The sequence below is a fragment of the Onychomys torridus genome, chromosome 10, assembly GCF_903995425.1.
Source record: "Onychomys torridus chromosome 10, mOncTor1.1, whole genome shotgun sequence".
NCBI lineage: Eukaryota > Metazoa > Chordata > Mammalia > Rodentia > Cricetidae > Onychomys > Onychomys torridus.
Window position 1 is genome coordinate 19,098,693 of NC_050452.1, and position 22,128 is coordinate 19,120,820.

The following is a 22,128-nucleotide window of genomic DNA, read 5'->3' on the forward strand; positions in this document are numbered from 1 at the left end:
ATTCTTTTGGGGTATTGTTTCTTTCTGTTGTTCAAGAGCTTTCAGATGTGCTATTGTTGCTAATATGAAACCTTTCCAATATTTTGATATAAGTAGTTAGTGCTATGAATTTGCCTCTTAGAACCACCCAGCCACTTTTATTGTGTCCCTTAGTTTTTGGTATACTGTTATAGTTTGGATGTAATTTGCCCCCATAATCTCATAGGGAGTGATACTATTAGGAAGTGTGGCTTTGTTGGGATGGGTATGGTCTTGTTGAAGGAAGTGTGTCACTGTGGAGGCAGGTTTTGATGTTTTATATGCTCAGGTTACCACCCAATTGACTTCCTGTTGCCTGCCTATGTAAGGATGTAAGGACTCTCAGCTCCAGAACCATGTCTACCTGCATGCTGCTCTGCTCTCCACCATGAGGTTAATGGACTGAACTTCTGAAAGTATAAGCAAGCAATTAAAGGTTTTCTTTATAAGAGTTGCCATGGTCATGGTGTCTCTTCACAACAATAAAGACCTAAACTAAGAAATTGGTACCAGGGATTGGGGTATTGTGATAGGCCGACCATGTGTTTGTTTGGAGGAATTTAGACTTTGATACTTTGGGTTTGGAAAACAATGGAATGCTTTAATCATTATTTAATATGCCATACTAGTAGGAGCATAGAAGACTGTGTTGCTAAGCGTTATTTGAACTATAGGGGGCTCACTCAAGAGGTTTCAGAGGAGAAGAATTTTAGTATGTTGTCTAGAGATCATTTTTGTGATATTTTGGTGAAGACAGTGACTGTTTTTTGCTCTTGTCTGAAGAGTCTGCCTAAGGCTAAAATGAAGAGTTTTAGAATAATTCCATTGGCACATAAAATCTAGAAACAGCCTAGTATGTACTCTGTCATGTGATTATTAGTGGTAATTCTAATGCATACTTATAATGAAAGGAACAAGCTGAGCAGAGTAAATTACAAAAAGTACAACTTGAGGAGAAAAAAAGAGCACCAGGAAGTGGGATGGATCTAAATCCTATGTTTAAGGAGATAAATGTATTGAAGTAATGTAGTGAAGGAAGTGGTGACCTCAGAGCAAGATCCCACACAGCTAAGTTTCTAGCTTGTGAAAAGGAATTAAAGAGAAGCTTAGATAGATGTGTGGTGGGACATGCCTTTTAATCCCAGCACTGGGAAGGCAGAGGCTGACAGATCTTTGAGTTTGAGCCTAGCCTGGTCTACAGAGTGAGTTTAGGGACAACCAAAGCTTAGGCAGTGAAAGACAGAAAGCAGGTAAAGATGTACCTGAATAAGGGAGTCATGTTCCAGTGCCAGTGAGCAGCACAACTTGGCAGCTTTGGGCATGTGGTTCTGGCTTTAGAGTTAAGGACAGAAGAAATGGGTGACTGAGATTACATTTCTTCTACCTTATCTTCAACACCTGAGATATTATCCATATTGGTAAGTTGTCACACATGATCTTAATTTTGTTGTTGTTTTAAGACAGACAGTCCAGGATGGCCTTGAACTCCTTATCTTTCCAAAGTATTGAGATTACAGGCATACACTATCATGTGACTAATGTTCTGTATTTTTAATTGAGGTAAAATACATAGGATGGAATTTTAAGTATTCCCTTTGGTAGTGTTAGGTTAACTTATGTGGCACCCTGGGGAATGTTGCTAATGAACTGATGTTTTATTCACAGTGATCTGCAGTCCTGGATCCTACAATCCCCGGGATGGAACTCACTGCCTCCAGTGCAATAGCAGCATGGTGTATGGAGCGAAGGCATGCGCATAGGCCAGTGCCTTGTGTGACCCAGTGGTTTATTAAACACAAAAGTATATTTTTTGAAGTGCTAAATTATAATAAATCACTACTATGCTAAAATTAAATAATCATAATTTACAAAGATATGGTGTCCTCATTCAATCCAGTGCTATATGTATCATCTTTCTTGGTTAATTAATACTAGAGCAGCATTAGACACCAGATGACTCCTGTGTCACTGCATTTTAAAACTGGTGCAAATGTTCTGTATTGGGTGATGTTGAAGACTTTTTTCAGGAATTTCAAGTATCCAGTTTTATCTTTACTATGTATTACCTATGTTCAGGCCATCATATTCTAAAAGCTTTAATCTTACAGAATTGTATCTATTTGAGTTTGGCCTTTCACAGCTCAGAGCCAGTTTCGAAAACATATTCTGGGTCTCATCATTGTACTTGTTAGCATAAGACCTAGACCTAGGGAAACTGGGTTTTCCTATGGGTCAATGTGTTGTCTTAAACTATCAGTTGCAGACTTTCAAGTCAGACCTGGTAGCACAGGCCTGTGATCTTAGTACTTGGGAGGCAGAGGTAGGAAGATTAGGAGTTCAAAGTTTAAGAACAGCCTGGACTACATGAGATCCTGTCTCAAAAAGTGTTTTACATTACCTCCTTGACATTTTAGAATGGAGCAACCATAGAATTTTCTCAGTAGACTAACATGGTGTGTCTTCCTTACAGTACTTCCAGGACAAAGAATTAACAATCATCCTGTTTCATTTACTGTACCATTCAAATGAGTACTGTGTGCCAGAAGTCACTGCTGCTTCCACTAATACCTTCTTTTACATTGGGTACCACATTTGAATACAAGGAGTTGCCAATTTGTAACAATTTAAATAGAGGAAAATTAACAAGTAACTTTGGAGTCCTTTTCTGAAGTCCCTAGTGATCACCTGGTTCACATTTCCTGCATCTTCTCTGTGAGACATTGACTGCTTTGCTCTTGACATTTCCTGTCTTAAAACACAAATGACTCAAGAATGGAAAGAATAAACAGTGGAATTTTAGCACCTTTGAGCAACAGGTTAGCTAATAAGGAGCTATACTGTTGGCTTGTAGAGACTAAGCCAGCTAGAAAATATCCTATTTCATTTTTCTGTGGATAAGCACAGCTTCAGAATTCTCACACAGACAGCAGAAGGCAGATGGCCTGTGGTTGTTCTTGGTTAGCCCTGATAGCAGTTACTTTCTGTCTCTGGGTTTTCATCATCATAATCTGATTGCTTCTCTATAGCAAGTAGAGATACTTCAGACGCCTTCTTTCCTATGGCAGGTAACATATTGAGCATTACATAGTTTGGGTGAAATAGTTGTTTTTCTCTAATTAGCATATACATTCTGTAACTTCTAAAACCCAAGTCTCCTTTGCTAAAACTTCCTGAAGTCATCCCAATTTTTAAGTATATATTTGAATTGATTGAATATGTTCTTTCAGTTGTCAGTCTGGAAAGCAGAGGTAGAGCTGTAATGGTGGTGGTAAGTCTGGAGAGTCATGCCAACCTGGAGGCACAGATGATCTGGGGTTAGAGTAGACACAATGGAAGGCTGATCAGAGTTAAGTTCCTAGTTTATACAGGCAGACTTTATAAAGAAGCCTTACTAATGTTGTGTCAGAACAAGGTAGAATTAAGAAGTTAGGTCAAGAGAGCTATCGTTAGCAAGAGAAGCAGGGGGCACACTAGCAAGAGAAAGGGAGACATTAATGACTACTTTTTCCTGTTTGACATAGTGAAATGAACCATTTTTCCATTTTTATTGTATAATACCAGTTATTTTAGTCCATTGCTTGTTTGTGTTCAACATTCAGTTATACTAGCATATCCCTAGTTTCATAGCTCACTTCTTATGATATAGTTAGGGTTTTTTTTAATACCAATTAAAGGCCTCTGAATGAAAATATGTCAGAAACTATGAGAAGAGTTACTTCTGTTATAGTGCCAGATAAGATTGTTGTGTTGACTGTTGTTTAAAATGATGGCACTATGTGCCCCAAACCACAAACTGCCTCTAAAGGGCATTGTCATAAATCAGTTTCTGGTAGTTCTGTTTACGTTAAGACAATTTCTTCCTGTATAATACCTTTTTAATTACATGATTGGATGATTTTACCAACACCTAAAGATGTTTTTACCACCATTCAAAGGGAAGTAATTATTCCCATTTTGTATTCAATATATTTACATTAAATATGTAATCTATGTTTATTTGGCAGTGTGGAAATAAAGATCCCTATGTTTGGTTCAGTAATCTCAGTTTCTGAAAATTCTCACAAGTAAATCAGAGATAGGTGAAACAGTATGTCCAGTGGTACTAGGGTCACATTATATACAGTGATACAATTAGCACAAGTGCCCTACAAGAAAGAGTAATAAACTATCTTCCTTCCACACAACAGACTGTCACCGAGCCATTAAATTGACTGTTGCATTTTCAAATTGAATGAATTAACTTAAATTAACTTTATATTTAACTGTATTGGTTTACATTACTATTATTTGTATTTCGAGTTTTAAACAAATGCACTAAAATGTTTATCTCATGATTGTCTCATGTAATAGGATTATGAGTGAGTTTTTTTATGCCTTCTGTTTCCCAAAATTTCTTCAATGATATGAATTGCTTTCATAATGTTGGAAACAATAAACTTACTTTGAAAAACTGCAGGAGTAACCATGAGAGAAGATGTTGTTATTCATCTGTCCAGCACCGGTTTCTTCCATCCCCCTTCCCAGCAGAGCAGCAGGTTTGCCCACACAGAGCATGAGCTTTCATGCTAGAGGCAGACTTTCCTAGATACCACGAGGTGAACCAGCCACAGGAGTAGGAGGAGCCTTATGCTGAGGACAGAGTAGAGATAAGAGCTGGGGCTCCAAGGATGTCACTGAATCATTGCCTTTGGTAATTGTGAACCCCAGCCTGCCCTGCACTTTACAGTTCTGTGACGTAGGACATTCATTGTATATAAGCAAGTTAGGTTTTCTGTTACAGATAAATGATCCTCATTGATAAAGTACTAACTATCAGGGTGTTGTAAAAAAGAATACCAGAAGAGGAAGTTAACAAAGAGTTTTAGAACTCAGCTATCGGTAATGTTAGCTTTTTTACCCTTATGGAACATTTCTCTTACTATTATGCATTTTTCCAAGCTATTTGATTTACCAAGTTCATGTAGAACTAATGGCTATAGTATTTCACTTATTTCAGCAAAACTAAGATGAAATGGTTAAGCATTCTAGGTGTGGGCTATTTCTGTTGCTTCTAGATTTTCAGTTGTATGTGTCACTATAGTTACCTTCTTTCTGAGCCTTCTGTAGGATTTTTATCTCCTTTGTACCAAATATGCAGAAACTGGTAGGCTTAGATATTTCTAATCTTCTGGACAATTCCCCAAATTACAGTGACACCATGGAAAGAGTAAATATTTTACTGCATTCTCTCTGATGCCATTCTTAAGAATGTTTAATTTGATAGATGAGAACAGTTCCCCAGATTTTCATTTCTGAGTATTAGTGAGGTTGAGATCTCCTCATGATCATGCTGCTACTGTGGCTGATTGTGTTGTTTACTGAGTGCTTATTTAATTTGCCTCTCTCTTTTAATCACAATTAATTCCTAGAATCTGAGAAAGCCAAAATAATTTAATAACCTGCCTGGAATTTTACACAGCATGTAAGTAATAAAGACTAGCGTCAGCTCCACACTCCTGCACATTACCCAGAGCCTTGACTTCTCTCTCTTAGATGGTGTATCCTGACCTCCATCACTTGAAGGGCCTCTGCTCCTTCATCTCCAGCATAGCTTATGTCCTTCCAGGGTTGGGTCTCCAGGCACTTAGTTTGTCTTCCATCCCAATAAGAGAATAAACTGAATGCTTTCTGTAAGACTTTTACATTATTTGGACCGACTGACACTGTTAGGGAAGCTGGGAATTAATATATTCAGTTAATTCCATTAATGTGTGTGCTAAGTATACTTCACCAAAATAAAACTAGTGATCATGCAATTGAAGTGCTGTAGTAACACTAATTAGTTTCTCTCAGAACAAGGCTTGAGACATTGGTGCTTGTCGACAGTGTCATAGACATACTGGTCTTCAGGAAGATGTCAGGTAGAAATTTTTTGTTACAGTATCTTGTCATAACTCAGTTGTTGTGAATCTTCTATAATTTGTGTCCATTTCTTCTACCATCCACATGCCCTTCTTGAGAGCAGTGAATACTACTGCCAGTTTCTGTAGAAAACTTCCTTGAAACCTTGGGTATAACTTCGCCCTCACTTTGCTTTTGTCTTCTCCCCATGCTGCAGACATGTTTAAAATAGCATGTAGAATGTTGAAACTGTTCCAAAACTTGAGGATGAGGTTAATTCAGTCATTTCATTAGCCCTTTCACATGCCTGGCAAACATAATCTACATTGAATGTAGCCACTACATTTTAATATATCACTGAATGAATAGTTGTGTTCAACAGACAATATATAATGTTCACAGTAGGCTATAGTTCACCTGGATCATTGTCTAAGATCAAAAGACATTGAATAGATTGTTTTGTCTATAACTCGTATTAGTTATTTTTCTCAATGCTGTGACAGAACTTTTGATTTTGATAAAAGGAAATTAAGAAAGGGTCTGTTTAGGCTCACTGTTTGAGGATACATTTATCCTAGTGGGAGAAATTTGGTTTTCAGAAGTATGAGGCAACTGGGTTACATCGCTTCTGCAGCCAGAAAGCAAAGAGGAATGAAATGATGATGAACAGGTACCCAAGAGATGGTACCACCTACATTCAAGGTGAGTCTTTTCTTCATCCATTTAAGTCTTTCTTGAAATACCCTCAAAGAAAACTCACAGAAGCATTCCATGGTAATTCTAAATCTAGTCCAGTGGACAATGAATATTAACCATCACAACTCCACCCTTGCCAGTTTGATACCCAACCCATCACTTTAAATGGTAACACTTTATCTTTAGCCACTAAAGTCAGTCTTAAAAGTTTCCGCTGTATTTAATGATTCAAACACTTTTCAGAAGTCTGTAGTATCCTTTGAGACTCAGAAAGTCTCTTTGCTATGAACTGTATTATTATAAAACCTTACTTCCAACAGACAGTGGCACATATTAAATATTTGTATTTCAAAATGGAGTAATAGAGCAGTATCAAGGAAAGGCCAGACCAAAGGAAGACCAAAACAAACAGGGAAGACACTAAACCCTGTAGCTCTATAGTTGTCATCTGAGGCTTATGATGGCATCATCTGGGCTCCATTGTCTCAGGCAGCCCAGGCTCTGATGCCTACAGTACACACATTCTCTTCCTTGAGCCAGTTCTGCTCTGGGCCTACAGTTTGTCTTGGCAGATACCTCACAGTCCCAGCATCCCCAGCATGCTGGGGTCTCCATTGCAAAATTAGGTTTTGCTGTCAGGTTCACGCAGTGCCCTCCCAGGGCTTCCTTGCTGGGAATTTTAAGTCTACCATACATTCCCTGCAGCTTTCTTAAACCTTGAGGCAAGACTCACCCCTTTATTTTTGCATCTTGGGTGCCTAAAGAATTGTTCCATGTGGATGACCCTGCCATATTAGGCTGTCAAACTGAGGTGTCGCTTAGCCTTCTTGGATCACATTTGTAGCAGGCTCAGTGTCCTTTTGAGGCTGAGTCTAGGGAAACACTTCCACAAGTGGCCACTGTGGAGCAGGGAAACTCTAGTGCAGACTCCCACTTTTCAGATGAGTTTGAGTTTTCGTAAGTGGTAATCTTGCATGTGCGTGCATGTGTGTGTGTGTGTGTGTGTGTGTGTGTGTGTGTGTGTGTGTGTGTGTGTGTGTGTATGGGGGGGAGTCTTCAGGGCATATTTTTTTTTAAGTCTTTCTAGTGACGTGTTTCTCTTTAAGGGTATGAATGTACTTAATAATTAAAGAAGCTTTCTTCCCACCTTGTCTAAAACTTTAAACTTGCTCATGTTCTTCCCTCTCCGGGATGCACATACTTAAAAATAGTTCACTCTTGGATAATTTCACATATGTATATAATGCATTTTGATCATACACAGCCTACATTACCCTCTCTTATTCTCTTCAGACTTTCTATTGCACCCCTTCTTTTCGTTACGTAATACTCCTATTTTCATGCCACTGAGTTTAATTAGCATTTGTTGCATGAACATTGGTAGGGTATTATTTATTGGAACACAGGAAACTGTTCAGTGTCTACAGTAATGAAGAAAATGACCCTCTCCAGTCCATGAGGGAACATAGACAGATAATTCTCATCCAGTTACCCTCTATGTGTTCCTTAGAAGCTCTGTGGTCTTCAGTGTTGGCTCTTGCAGCCTCACCTCTACCCTTGACGTTATGACAACAATGCTGCTGCCTCTTACAGTGCTGGACTAGCCCAGGGCTTGTTTAGTGCTTCTATATGTGTAGGATCATTGGTCCACTCCATAGACTATCACAAAGCTGCTTGGCTTCCCTGTCATCAGGTCATCCTCTTCCTGTCCTTTGATTCATCTTGTTATCCCTGAGCCTGATGGCTGACTTATCATCTGAAAGGCACAAGGGAAACCCAGGAACTATTAATAGTGTCCTTGGGTTTCAAGTCTTAACATGGCACCATCTTTCCACCTTTCTTTGTTGTGCCAAGTCGAGAAATTTTAATAGTCAAGAAAAGTATGGGAAGCGAATCCCATTCTATCCTGGAAGAAGAAATCTCCCATTATGTAGTGCTCCCATATTCCTTCTGTCTGTATACTCTAATGCCAGTGTCTTCTCTATTTCTCTTCCTTTTTGTTGTTGAGCAGGTACAGAAGATTTATAACTTATTTTGACACCTTCTTATGAGGTATCTGGAATTGTGTCTTAATTTTCAACATTTGTTGACTTTTGTTCTTGTTGAGTTACAGTATAGTCAGACTGTCATCAAGGTTTATAATCTGTGTGCTGTCAGTTCTTTATAATGAGCCTTTCTTGTGACTCAGTGTCAATTCATTGCTTGTAAATTATCCACATGTGCTCTGAAGCATTAGCATTATATGATTTTTCATGAAGACTTAACATGTTCATTAAGTCAGATTCATGTATCTCAGGCCTTTATAAATTATGGTTATTTTTTTCTCCTAATTGTTGCATCAGTTAGATATGAAAGTGTCAGCTGGGCAGTGGTGGCACACGCCTTTAATCCCAGTACTTGGGAAGCAGAGCCAGGCGGATCTCTGTGAGTTCAAGTCCAGCCTGATCAACAGAAAGAGATCCAGGACAGGCACCAAAACTACACAGAGAAACCCTGTCTCAACCCCCCCCCACCCAAAAAAAAAAAGAGAAAGTATCCTATGTAGCACTTAAGTGTCTTATAAACATCCAATGGTGATTTATTCTTTATCATTTGATATACTCATTTTTTAAAAAGAAGAAATTGATATAAAGATGCTTCAAATGAAAACTTGAAGACTTCACCATAGTAGAAATTGACTAAAAGCAATCCCAAAGATAATTTTTTTCAGAAGAAAGCATTTGTAGTGACAGTAGAAGAAACAAATTCTAACAAAATGATAAATGTGGTCCTGTTTAAAAAGAAAATAGTACATCTGGCAAGATGGCTTAGTGGCTAAAGGTGCCTATTGCCAGGTCTAATGACCCAAGTTCAGTCCAGGGGACCACATGACAGAAGCAAGAACTGACTCCTACAAGCTGTCATCTCACCTTCGCACATCTGTAGTGCACCTCACAGAAATAAATAAGAAAAAAATTTTAAAGGGAAATAATTAGGGCTTGAAAGGTTGCCCAGAGGTCATTGCTCAGCACTTGTTGCTTTTGCAGGACCTGGGTTCAATTCGTAGCACCCACCTGGTAGCTCACAACCATCTGTAACTCCAGTCTCTGGGCATCTGATGGCCTCCTCTGACATCTGAGAGCAGCAATTACAACATGGTGCAGAGACAAACATGCATGCAAAACACCCACATCCGTCAAGTAAAAAAAGAAAACAATTTTCTTTAAAATACACAGAACCACCATACATAAAAAGACTAGACATATGGAAGAGGTAAATGGAGATGACTACTAAGACTTTCTTACCAACCAATATTAATTTTAAGCTACTCTCACCTGTCTGAATGTCCCATTCTACGTCACCTGCCTTTTCCTTCAATGTGCTGCAGATGCTTAGTTGCCTTCAGAATTCCATGGCTTCTTTTGATATGAGCTGCTGACATCAGTATTTCATTTTTGTAGATGTTTCTTCTGGAAATGTTGAGCATTTTCAACTCACTTTTTCTGGTTCATTGCAAGGCTGCTCCTTGGGAGTTCTTCAGTAGATGGTTGTTCACCTACTTTAAAAGACTGTCAGGTGTTATTGTCTGCTTCTGCCCCTGCTTTTCCGATTCCTGTATTCACCACATGCATGACACTCATATGTTGCCTGGGCTATTTTGCCTTTGGCTTGTCTTCAGATTCACCATTCTGTTAAGCTCTGAATAATAGCCTGTCAAATCCTTTCAATGGAATCATTAATTTTAGTCATTTTTCAAAATTCTTACTAGATTATTTTAAATTTTGTTAGGTGGTTTATCTTTCTAATCTACTGCTGAAATTTACAGCATTGTCCTGTAGCCTTTGAATACAACATATTTATTTTGTATTCCAGGTCTGATTATTTAAGGAGATCATGTCCTGTGGCTCTCTTCCCATTGCTCCTTATTTCTGCTTCTTCGTGCATATTGACTTATAACCCAGTGCACCCTTTTAGCTTTGATAGCATGTGAGATGTGCTTCAAAAACATATGAAGTCAAGTTCAGATCAGAGATAATGCTAGCTCTTTAAAGAAAAGATTACGAGGCCATAACCACCTTGAGGCCACTGTGACCCACCCATTCTGTAATGATATTTCCATGGGTAATCCAGAGACTCAGATGTAGATGTTGAGGGGAGGCCTGTCTGAGCTTCAGTTTACTTGTGCACCATGCAACTCATGCGTGGAGCCATGGATTGAAATATGGGGAGGTTGTTGAAGACTCATCTTTTCTGTACTTTGACCACACTTTTATCCCATGAAATATCAAAATGTGTTCTTTGGCCTCCCAGCATATAACTCCAAGCATGAAATATACTTAGGGCAAAAATGCAGAGAATATCAGGCTTCACATTCCGGTCTCTTGGTCTCATAACTTTTCCCTCTGTGCTTTGAATTTTCCACTTACTTCAAGAAATGTTGATTCTTTATAGATTAGTGCCCCTCTGCAGAATGATTACTCTAAGTTACTTAATCTTTCAAGGTATGTGAAGTTCTTCATTTTGAAAAAAAGCATTTATCTATATCATTTCTGTATATCTATATCTATAATCTATCAAGTCACTTGTAGTCCAGACTGGCCTCAAACTCTCTATATAGCCATGGTTGGCCTTGAACTCCTGATTCTCCTTCTTCCACCTTCTGAGTACTGGGAGTACAGGCAGACACATCACACCAGACTTTTCTCACTTATGTTTGAAAAGTGTTCAACATATGTTGTCAAAAAGCCATAGTAGGAATATGATGAAACAAAATCATGTGAGATTTAGAGATCTACTCTTAGTGCAGACTTCTGGACATATTGTTTAATGTTCACCACATTTTCTTTTAGAAATGACAAAGTAAAAACACTTCATTACAGTCAGTATCATCAGACATGTTGATACTGTAGATCTACTTCACTGTAAATTGTTGTCAATAATTTATTTAAATACTAAATAAAACTATAATGTGTGTTTGAGGCAATATAGAGGACTATATTTAAATACTTGATATACATTAATGATATTTGAGGCATTTGGGGTATTTTAATAGTACTTTTTATTGACCTCACTTAAAGTGTGTTAACAGACTAAGAAACATTTTAGAGGTGACTCTACCTAGAAGTGCAAAATGCATAATGATAAATAATTTATTTTGTAAATCGGTTTCTCACATATGTACTCATCCAACAACATATACAAAGTAGGCCTGATGGTATAAATTTAGCTCCATGTAAAGTTATGGTAATACAAAAACATTTTTCAGGCAGACACAACATATAAATGGATAAAAAATAGGATATTATGTAAGTCATACTCACTTTTATTGAATTAGAATCTCTAAAACCTTTAAATCTCAGTCTCTTCATATGTTTCACTCATCAAGCTAATGAATGCTAATATATAACTTGTGCTTTATAAATGCCATCTATACCATTCTATGTTTGAAATATTCATTTAATCCTCTCAGGAGCTGGTGCTGTCATCCCATTTTGCAGATGAACACTGAATTACAAAGAGGTAGGTAATGTGCACTAGGTAAGCTGAGTGATAGACTAGACTCAAGACACCCAGTCATGGAGACAACAAACATTATGAAGACTCTTCATGTCCAGATGCTATAACAGTGACTCGGCCTTGTTTCTAGAGGCACTGATTCTGTAAATGTGCAGTAAGACCAAGGCCAAGCATGAGAAAACCTCGTGACACCTTCTAATTCTAGTCTGTTGGCTTAGTCCTGACCCCATGCCACCAAACAGGCTTTTGTTTGTTTCCCAAAGGGGCTCAGTATGTATTAATATTTTTGAATTTCACAAATGATTCTTGCCAATAGTTTAAAGGATTTTAACACACCACTTATTATCTGTACTGCTCTAAGTTTTAATATCTCCATTCTCCCAAAGTAACCACTTGTTTTCCTCTTTATAATGTGATTTGTCCTTTCAATTGTACTTATATTCTTTAGTGTACAAAAAAGCCCACTATGTATATTTTAAAGACATTCAGTCTTGGCTTTAATAGAAATCCTTTTCTGGTTCTTATTTAAGGGTCATATACACATATATATGAATTTTTAATGTATCAGTTGGCTATAGTTAACATATAGCCTACAAAAAGATACATAAAAATAGTATTTTTCTATCAACTACTTTTATTGAAGCCATACTTATTGTAAGCAGGTTTACATTCCTGGGCCAGAAATAAAAAAGACTTGTGGGCATGGCTGATGGACATGGACTCTGGTACTGGAGGGTCCATCCCAGTCAAGTTATCTCCACAATCACTGTCATTATTTTGTTTGGGAAGAATTTTAATTGTTGTTTTTGTTTGATGACTAACAGACTTAAAATTACAAACCTGTCAATGTGTAACATGGACAGGCTGCCTTTGCAATGAGTTTATATTAATCTAAAGTTTCATAGGATTGAGTAAAAACAAAGCAATCAAGACATATTAAATAGGCACTTAATTTTCATAAGCCATTGCTACTATATAATGTTAACTTCCCAATTTTACCACTACCTACTGTATGTAAAAAGGTAGCTAAAGCATTGTTTTTAAATGATACTGATGTAAGGTACTGACTTGAATGCAAAAGTTAAGATAACATGTGGCATGATACTTATTTTCATTGATTTAAGGCCTTTAGGGAGTATGCTGGAGTAAGTGGTCTAAGGAGCCAAAGATTATACACTGCTTATGCACCCTGGCCTGAGCTGGATTTAGAGCCCAAAGAGCATGTGGAAGGAAATGAAAGACTGACTAAGGCTAGCAGCTGCTTCCCAGGGGGAAGCTGCATGGAAGCTGTACTATCCTTTCCATCCTTGACTGTGACTCATGAGGAAAGTGGGTTTTCTGGGCTTTCAGATGGATCTGACCTCAGAGATAGCACTGAGACTTGCACAGTGTGATATTTCCCCACAGCAGAAGTGATAATAGCAGATGCTAGAATTTAAAGTTTGAAAATGTAGTATTTGCCACAGATTGACAGCTAATAAGTGATAGTTTCCTTCACTAGCTCTAAAATGCTAATACTGGTTCATTAAGATTAGAATATGGAGTGTCCTCCATGGGCTCACATGTTGATTACTTCTTGATGCAAGCTTATCTTATGTGTTGAATGTTTCACAGAAGTGTTTTGGAAGCCAATGGCAACTTTGAGAGGCTTGAAGGAAGCAGTAGATTCCTGGAGGCATGCCTGTGGCCATCACACTTCATTTCTAGTCACTTCCTTTCTTTGCTTTCCACTGCCAGGAGGTGACAAATTTCCCAACCACCTTCCATGATCATGATGTCTGTTGAGCCACATGAAGTGAAGAAACCATGAAAGAAAACATGTAAAGTCATACACTAAAACAAATCTTCCATCCTTTACATGGTCTATGTCAGCTATCTTGCCACGGCAGGAAAAATAAGTCACCATTCCAGAAAGGGTTATAAAATTTGGCCATATTTTATAAGCTCAGTACAACACAAAAACCATAAAAATCTAATGTTTGAAAACCTATTTTAACAAGACATTTAGAAATAGTTTGATTAGAAATTAAAAGATGTGGCAGATAGAAAATGAGGCCATTAACACCTTTGTGGGGAATGACTCTTAACTGGGAAGTGTCAGGTTTCAGGACTGCACAGCTGAATTAGGAGAGCATGGTGCTGTCTGTGCCCTATGATTCTTGGGGGAAGGTGAAAGAACAGTTTGGATATGGTGTCTCATTTCTAGAGGTAATTTGTCTAAATATGAATGACAAGACTTTGTGTCATGGGTTCTGGCATCAAGCAAACTTGAATTCTTGCCCATTTCATTCACTACATTGAATCATTAGGCATCTTCTCAACTTTCTGAATGTCCTGAGTGGAGATGGTGCTAGCTACTTTTGTGATATTAGGAGTATAAATAAGATAATGAATAACCCTATTGACAAATAAAAATAGAATTGCATTTAGTTTAGAATGTAAAATGATAGAGAATAGGGAAATGAACATTTTCATAAATGTATCTAGAAACAAATTGAAATGTAAATTCCAGAAATTGAAGAAAAATAGTAAATGTTAGTGAGCAAATAAAATATTTTTAAATATTAATAAAATTGGGAAATGTTTCTACTTCCTGAAAATTGAATTCTAACTAAAGTGGGATATATTTAGAATTATTTTTAGTTAACAGACCACAACAATAATTTAATAAATGACTTCAGGTTTATTCATTGATTGTATTTTCTATCACTGTGTCTGTATTATGGCTTTTATGTCCTTGTTATAGAATCCCAGGTATGCATTTCATGTATCATAAACTGTCACCAGGCCCAGCACTAAGAGCACATTGTCATTGAAGTGTTCATGTTACTGAATCTTAGAGAGAATATTCTTACCCTGATTGTCAGTATCACTTAGAAGTGATGGAGTTGATTCAGCTAACAATTAGGCATTTAAATTAGGTTTTTTTTCCCTACTTTTTTTGTGATAAAGCAGAAACAGTAAACACTTTACAAATGAGAGTGAAGTCTGACACTGTGGTAAAATATCAACAGCCATTGGTTTTAGACCTTTTCCAGTACACTTGGAGCTACTGTATTTCTATGTGTACAGTTCAGATCACGATTTAATAACAGGTCCACAGAAGCCAACTGCAGTACTCAGTCATAGTACACAGAAACATGAAGAGATGCAGAAATAATCAAAATCCTAAAACAAAGTCTAGGATAGGAAATTTTTATTTAAAAAAAATGGTATCAACAAGGAAATACCAAAGCTGTAAACTTGATTGCATTTATTGTGAGTATCATCATGTTTTCATTAGAAGCTTTCTTCGGTGCTGGAACTTTTATATCAAAGCAGTTGGTCCTGACTTTGATCAGAACTGGCAATTGATTGTCACATCCGTCCTCAGCCATTACAGCAGTGAGGGATTTGATGAGTGGGAGGTTGTGGTCTGTATCCTGAGTGTGTGAAATGTGCTAGAAATCTGAAAAACAAACAAACGAAACAAAACAAAAACAGGGCAGCAAACAACAGTGGGAGCTTCCCACCACTGTTCAATACACAGGTGGAGTGGACTGTATGCGATTCAGTAAACCAAACCTAACATTTAGTAGATGATACTTGAAGGAAGTGAATGCCTCATAATGTGAATGAAAGGGATTTAGGAATAAATAAGAGGGAAGCGCATAAAATTAACTCTTCGCTATGATACTAACTTCTTTTTGAATACTACAGTAGATTGAACTGGAGTGTTCTATATGTGAAGCAATTCAGTTTATGTTGATTTATGTCTATTATTCAAATTATCATTGAGGTACATCCCAGCTGTTAACTGGTGTAACTATCTTTTAGTGATGCTGGAGACAAAACTGAGGTCCTTGTGCATGCTAGGCAAGAGCACTTCCACTTAGCCACCTACATTCTCGGCTTATGATACAATTTTTAAAGTATGTGCTAAAAGGACACCAAATTAATGCTGTGCCAGAGACTTACAATGACAATCTAATTACCTTACTTACTGCAGAATCCTCCTCACAAGTCATGACACTTGAGCTGGTCATTGAAAAAATGACTACTGCTGCCCAGAACACAGTACACGCAGCAGCCTTCCTCTTTGACAAACTCCTATGGGTGCCTAACTGAGACACTCTGAGTCTCCAGCTAAGAGACTTCATGTTGGAGTATCTGTCATTTGGGTGCTGAGTTTACATCACATAGCCCATTTCCCATCTATCTCCGAACCTCCAACACAGGAATCAGAATCGGAGCCTGGCTGGAGACTTGTGCTCTTCTGCCCATCACCTGCCTCCAGAAAACTACGAGACCCTCACTTCTGCTGCTTGGATTCAGATTTCCTTTTTCCAGAACCCCTGTCATGCCATCTGTCTGGTACTGGGGACTGATCATTCCTCAGAGGCCCTGTCTTGCTGTTCCCAACTGTCTACCTGTCTGCAGCATTAATAACTTTCCTAATAAATTCTTTACTCCCAACAATCCATCTAAATGTCCTCTTGAACCCCATTCTGAGGGCTTTCAGTACTGAAAAGGAACAAAGTTTTAGAACAGTTTGGAGAAGGGTCTGCGTGTCTAAGTGGTCACTGTTAACAGAAGACTGTCCGCCCATAGCCCCAGGCTGATTTTAAAGATAACTGTTCTGAGGGGTGTTGGCTGATCTGTTCAATTAGGATCCCCGAAACAACCAAATGACAACAAGATCCATGTTTAGAAAGCTAAAACATCAGATGAACCCCAAAAAGAAAATCAATCTTTGTAAACTTCTGAAAAGTCATATTGGATTATTTCTGGAGCTATTCTGTGGCTCATTTGAGCAGCTCATATTTTCATATCTAAACATAGGTTGGAATTTTGGAAATAAGTTCATGTAATTAATTTGTAAGCACAGCTACTTTTTGAAAAACTTGATTAAATCCCTAATAATTAGCCTATTAGAACTTTAGAGAATTGTGACATTTAAAAAATAAGTGTATTTGAATGTTGAGGCTTGTGCTATCAAATAACTTGAACTCATGCTATCCCCAAGTTATTGTGAAGTTAAAGTTATCTAGTTTACACTGCACTGTTGAAAAGTTGAGCAGACTTTTGTGCACACTGGGAAGAAAAAAAGCATCTATCTGAATCAGCTATGTAGACCTGAAAGTCTAAATGATCTTCAAGATGAGCAGTTTCTGATTAAAAATATTAATGCCAATTTCATTACTTAGGATATGCAGTGCAGAGAACTGAGGTTCACCCACGTTTGTCTTATGTTGATGTGAGTTATTCTAATGCAATCACAGCCACTGAGCTCCAGCTCCCAGAAATGTGCCTGAGACAGTGTGGGGTCCAACAGTTTACATCAAGAAAGTAATTCCCCATACCACATTTTGTTCACTTTCACTGCAGAAGCATGAGATTTGTTGACATTCTCATAGCATTTATGATTTGTTCCACTGCAATAATCTGATAGCCCATTTTCCATTCTGTAGGGATCCTACTGCCAAGGGAAATAGGAAAAATGAGCCCCATACACTGGAATTTGTCATGTCTCATGTACAGAGAAGAGGCAAGTTGTATGTAGTTACATCTAGCTCAGTAGCCCATTTATTTTAAGAGGACCAGGTCATTTGTTGGCAAGATTCTAACCTTCTATGATCTTTGTCTCAAGAAAATCTACCATTGAATATTGGAGGGATAGATGATGTTTAACAGACTTTCACACTAAGATTTAAGTTTTGGAAAGCTGAAAACAGGTACCTGAGAGTAACTAGCTAATAATACCCCTGAGTATTTTCATGAAGTTGATGTAGATGCTAGTCTACCTGACCCAAGATATTTTTCAAAAACAAGATAAAAATATAAGCATATACAAATGCCCTAGTAATTTTTGTACTTATTATAATGATTCAGATTTTCAATATATGAAGAATGCATCAATTGTAATTGACTGTCATTCAACAATAAGTTATTGAAATTATTATATACTGGCAGGGTTTGGGTGTATCAACTGTGCTGTTTTTAGTAAGTCTTTGTAGAAGTTTTCATTTTCTAGCCTCTAATTGGGTTTATAATATAGTGTAATTTCTTAGTCCTGTTATGCTATAGAAAAAAAGCACATCTCCACAAGATGTTTTGTGTAATAGATACTTAATTTTAAAATTTAGAAGAAATAAATGTGGGGGTATGTGTGTAAAGGTTGCAAATAGATACTTTGGTTTTGTTTACACATATTAAGACCTTGGCTGCCTCTCTCACTAGTGTACCAAGTGTTGATGTGGTTCATGAAACGAGAACTGCTCCACAGTCACTGTCACCCCATCAGCAACACTTAGAGCAGCTTTGATTAGTTCACATGAAGATCATTGGGATTACATATTACTGTACTTAGCCTTCGCTTTCCCTTTTTTAAACATAATTGGACAAAGAATTCTACTTGCACCTACACTATTCTTGATGCGAAACAGATTTATCATCTCACTGTCTGTTACTGAGGACAGACTTCTACCTCAACTAGCAGTATGAGTACACTGAGCTGAGATATGTGAGATGTCTATAGCATATTTATATTTCAGGCATAAGGTTGTTCAAGAATTTGACTTTCCTTAACTATTCTCCAGAGAATACAAAGACATCCCCCCCCCCCCCCCGCGCGCGCCTCCATACACACGCACAGTGCTTTAGAACAGCTGCAGCCTCATGGGACTAATGCAGAAGTCTCAGCTTTCTTCTTCCTCAGGGAATGAATTCAAGTTATGCTTAGTAAAACAGGAAATGTGAATGAAAATGAAATACATTAAGTGTTTATTTATGGATTACTATGAGAACTGAAAAAGTATATGCTAGCAGTCTTTATACTTACATTTCCCAAATGAGTAAGGATGAACTGATAAAAAATGGGTAATTAAAATATGGAAGCCTATTTATGTGAATTAGATTGTGTCCGAAGGGTAAGCTTTAGATACACAGCATTAGTTCAATAGCATTTGAGCAGAATTTTGCTATAAAGCAGTCATTATTTTCTGCAGTCCCTTACTGGGGTGCAGTGCTGCATGTGCGGGTGTAAAAGTTTCCTGGTACCACCAGCACCCCATGATGGAATGAAGGCTACCACAGTGAGGACGGTTGACAACAGCATTTTTAATATATAAGACTCTAATAGAGGGATTATAGAAACACATTTAATATATAATAGTGAACTTTCGTGTACTTACTGTGAAAATAGCACATTTATTTAGAGAGGGAGTTTATGTCCAAAGTTCTTATTGATGCTTTGAAATACATCCATTTCTGTCTCTTGCTGTAATTGTTACCAAGGAAAGGAAAAGTGCCAACCATTTCCCTTGACTCCTTATCCAAAGTCTTCTCTTTTTGATTGACATTTCTCAGAGTCATCTAGAATGTCAACATTAGTAAAATATTCTAGAAAAACATGAGAGTTTTGCATTGTGAAGTCTACATTTGCCTGCATTCATGTCTTGTACACATGGCTTGCCGTTCGATTCTCCACGTGCCCTCCTCGTACGTACAGTGACATATGGTGCATTCATCTGTCTTCACTTCTCTACCAGCTGGGATGACAGCAGTTTCTGCAAAACAGTTTGGGCCTGAAATGCAGAAAAAGGTTTCATACTATTGAGTACATATAAATATAAGGTATATAATTAGGTAAGTAGCACAACAATGTGTTTCGTTTACCCTCTTATAAAGGACAGTTAGAAAAGCCAGAACTAGAAACAAAAAGAACACCAACTTTTTTCTGAAGTGAAATGAATGTTACTTAAAATTTAGGACTGAAGCATTACTATTTTCATAAGTAGACTATTCCATTTGGTGGGGGACTTTCTAGAAGTCACATCTATAATCATTAGATTTAACTAATGTTGTTAAATAATTACTTAAAAAGCACAACCAACCAGTAGCTTCAGAAAACCATGGCAGTTTTAGCAGAAAACTCAAACAAGAAAACAGTCATCCCACAACTTTCCCACATGTATTAAAACATCTGGTGTCACAATTACGGGATTTCTGTTGCTGGCTGTAGGCCCCAACACCAGAGTTCTTTACGTTTAGGGGCCAAAGAAGTAAGTTCCTAGGTGATGCTAATGCTTTTCTGGAGACCACAGTTAAAGCAACACCCCCCAATTACTGTACAGGAGTATGTCTTCCACAGTCCCTAAGAACCAAGAGTGATTGTAATTCTTGCTAGTAACACCAAGTAAAAGCTTAGCAGCACAAAGGTGCATCTTCTGTGCATAATTTTAGCTATAACTTCAGGGGCATGAAAAATGGGTAGGAAAAATATTTCCAGTGTAACTCAAAACTAATGCTGTTATAAAAGATTACTTGATTGGTCTTCAGTGTTGGGATTTCTAGCCACTCCCTCATGACTGTGCATTCTCTGGAAAAGCACCTAGTCATTCTGGGGCCTTACATCCTATGTAATCTGTGGACAGTACGATCATGTAACCTATGCACATGGCATGGTGTAGCTACATAAGCCCATATGCTCATGTGCGGGACAATCCATAAAAAGTGGGTCACAGACCCCTTCCTCCTGTCTCCTTGCATGACCATTTTTATGGGTCTAAGCACTCCCCTCTGTTTCTTCTCTTAATAAACTCTTATAGTGGTTTTGTTATGCCTTGTGGCTTTTCTCACACAGTAAACAGAACTGCTTAATGAATAACACAGAGCCACATAATAACTAACACTGAAGGGAAGAGGCTCTTTTAGGTCAGTTCTCTTCAGCAATAGTCACTTACCTTTCACATCTTGGGGACAACCAAGGGCAATAGCAAACCAGAAGGTGTTATGCAAGCTTCCAAAGAAGGGAAGCAACCAACTTTTCCTACCCAGCTGTGATAGCTGTGAACCACAACAATGACTATCATGACACCATTATCCTAAGGGTACAGTACTGGCAGACATACCTTGATGGTAACCAACAGCTCTCTAATTGTATTTAAGGCCCACTCAACAAGAGGGAAGTCATGCTTGGTACTGGAAATCGAGGGCTAGTGAAGCCATGGATTTTGGAAGAGAACTTACAACTGCCACTTTACTAAACCAGAATAATCCCTTATTACATTCTAAATATTTGTCATTATGTACAAAGATAAGTGTAGTTCTTATCTCTCATCAAGGAAACTTCTTTTTGCAATAGATGGAGATCACTACAGGAAAACACAGCCAATCAAGATGCAGAATTGTGGAGCACAGTCCTAACTGAGAAACTTATAATGCAACTTCTATGCCTAAGGTTCAGAGGTCATTGCAGAAGAGAAGACAGAAAGCTCATAAAAGCCAGAGGATCAATGAGTTTGATGTGAGATTATGTCTTTTATGAATATCAGAAGCTACATTCATGAAGCTTCACTAACATGGCTGCCTGGACATGACCTGAAAAAATACCAATAGACACATAGGGTGGCATGTTCAGGAGGCCTCAACTCTAGACAAAGAATTACAGGCAACTAAAGAATAATGAGAGCATAAAAAGTCATCTTCCCAGGGAAGAGCATAGCAATTAGCAACAAATGGTCAACCCTGAAAATGTATACACATACAGTTAACATTATCCAGTAATAAGCAGATTGCATTTATGGATATAGGAACACACACATGTAACAACATTTTTTTAAGGCCATGAATTTGAAAGGGTGTAAGGGTGAGCAATACATGGGAGAGTTTCAAGGAAGCTTCAGCAATTATCCCTCTGAGATGATGGTATAGAGGAGATCTCCTGTTTGGACTGGGGGTAGGTGGGCATGGAAACTTGAGAGATTGGGTTGGGGGTGGCTGGAGGGGGAAGTGCTGAGAGAGATGACTGGAAAGGGGGGCTTTACAGAGTAGGGTAGAAGCCTGATACAAAGGAAACTTCATGAGTTTACAAGAATGGCCCCAGATAAGACTCTTGACAGCAGCAGATGCATAGCCTGAAGTGACTGGATTGGTGACTACCCTGGTTGTCATCAGAGAGCCTTCATCCAGTGATTGATGGAGGCAGATTCAGAGACCCATGGCCAAACGTTGGGCTGAGTTGAAGAGAGGGAGGAGGGATTGTAGGAGTCAGGGGGT

The 22,128-nt window shown here is 38.0% G+C and overlaps 2 protein-coding genes across 6 annotated transcripts in view; one reads left to right on the forward strand and one right to left on the reverse strand.

Annotated features, from left to right (window-relative positions):
* LOC118591823 (zona pellucida binding protein) overlaps positions 1-2,337 on the forward strand; it is a 136,989-nt gene extending 134,652 nt beyond the window's left edge. Inside the window, exon 8 of the mRNA XM_036200229.1 lies at positions 1,684-2,337. Coding sequence (XP_036056122.1) covers positions 1,684-1,778 — 95 coding nt within the window. The 3' untranslated portion in view covers positions 1,779-2,337. The remainder of the gene's footprint in view (positions 1-1,683) is intronic.
* Positions 2,338-11,618: 9,281 nt separating this feature from the next.
* The window catches only part of Vwc2 (von Willebrand factor C domain containing 2), a 171,113-nt gene continuing 160,603 nt past the window's right edge, over positions 11,619-22,128 (reverse strand). For 3 of the 5 annotated variants that reach the window (XM_036200965.1, XM_036200967.1, XM_036200966.1), the window contains exon 4: positions 19,169-19,655. In XM_036200965.1, coding sequence (XP_036056858.1) covers positions 19,504-19,655 — 152 coding nt within the window. In that variant the 3' untranslated portion in view covers positions 19,169-19,503. Of the gene's footprint in view, positions 13,869-14,753; positions 15,539-19,168; positions 19,656-22,128 lie in introns of those variants that run through there. The other 2 variants (XR_004946053.1, XR_004946054.1) reach the window with 2 other exon arrangements.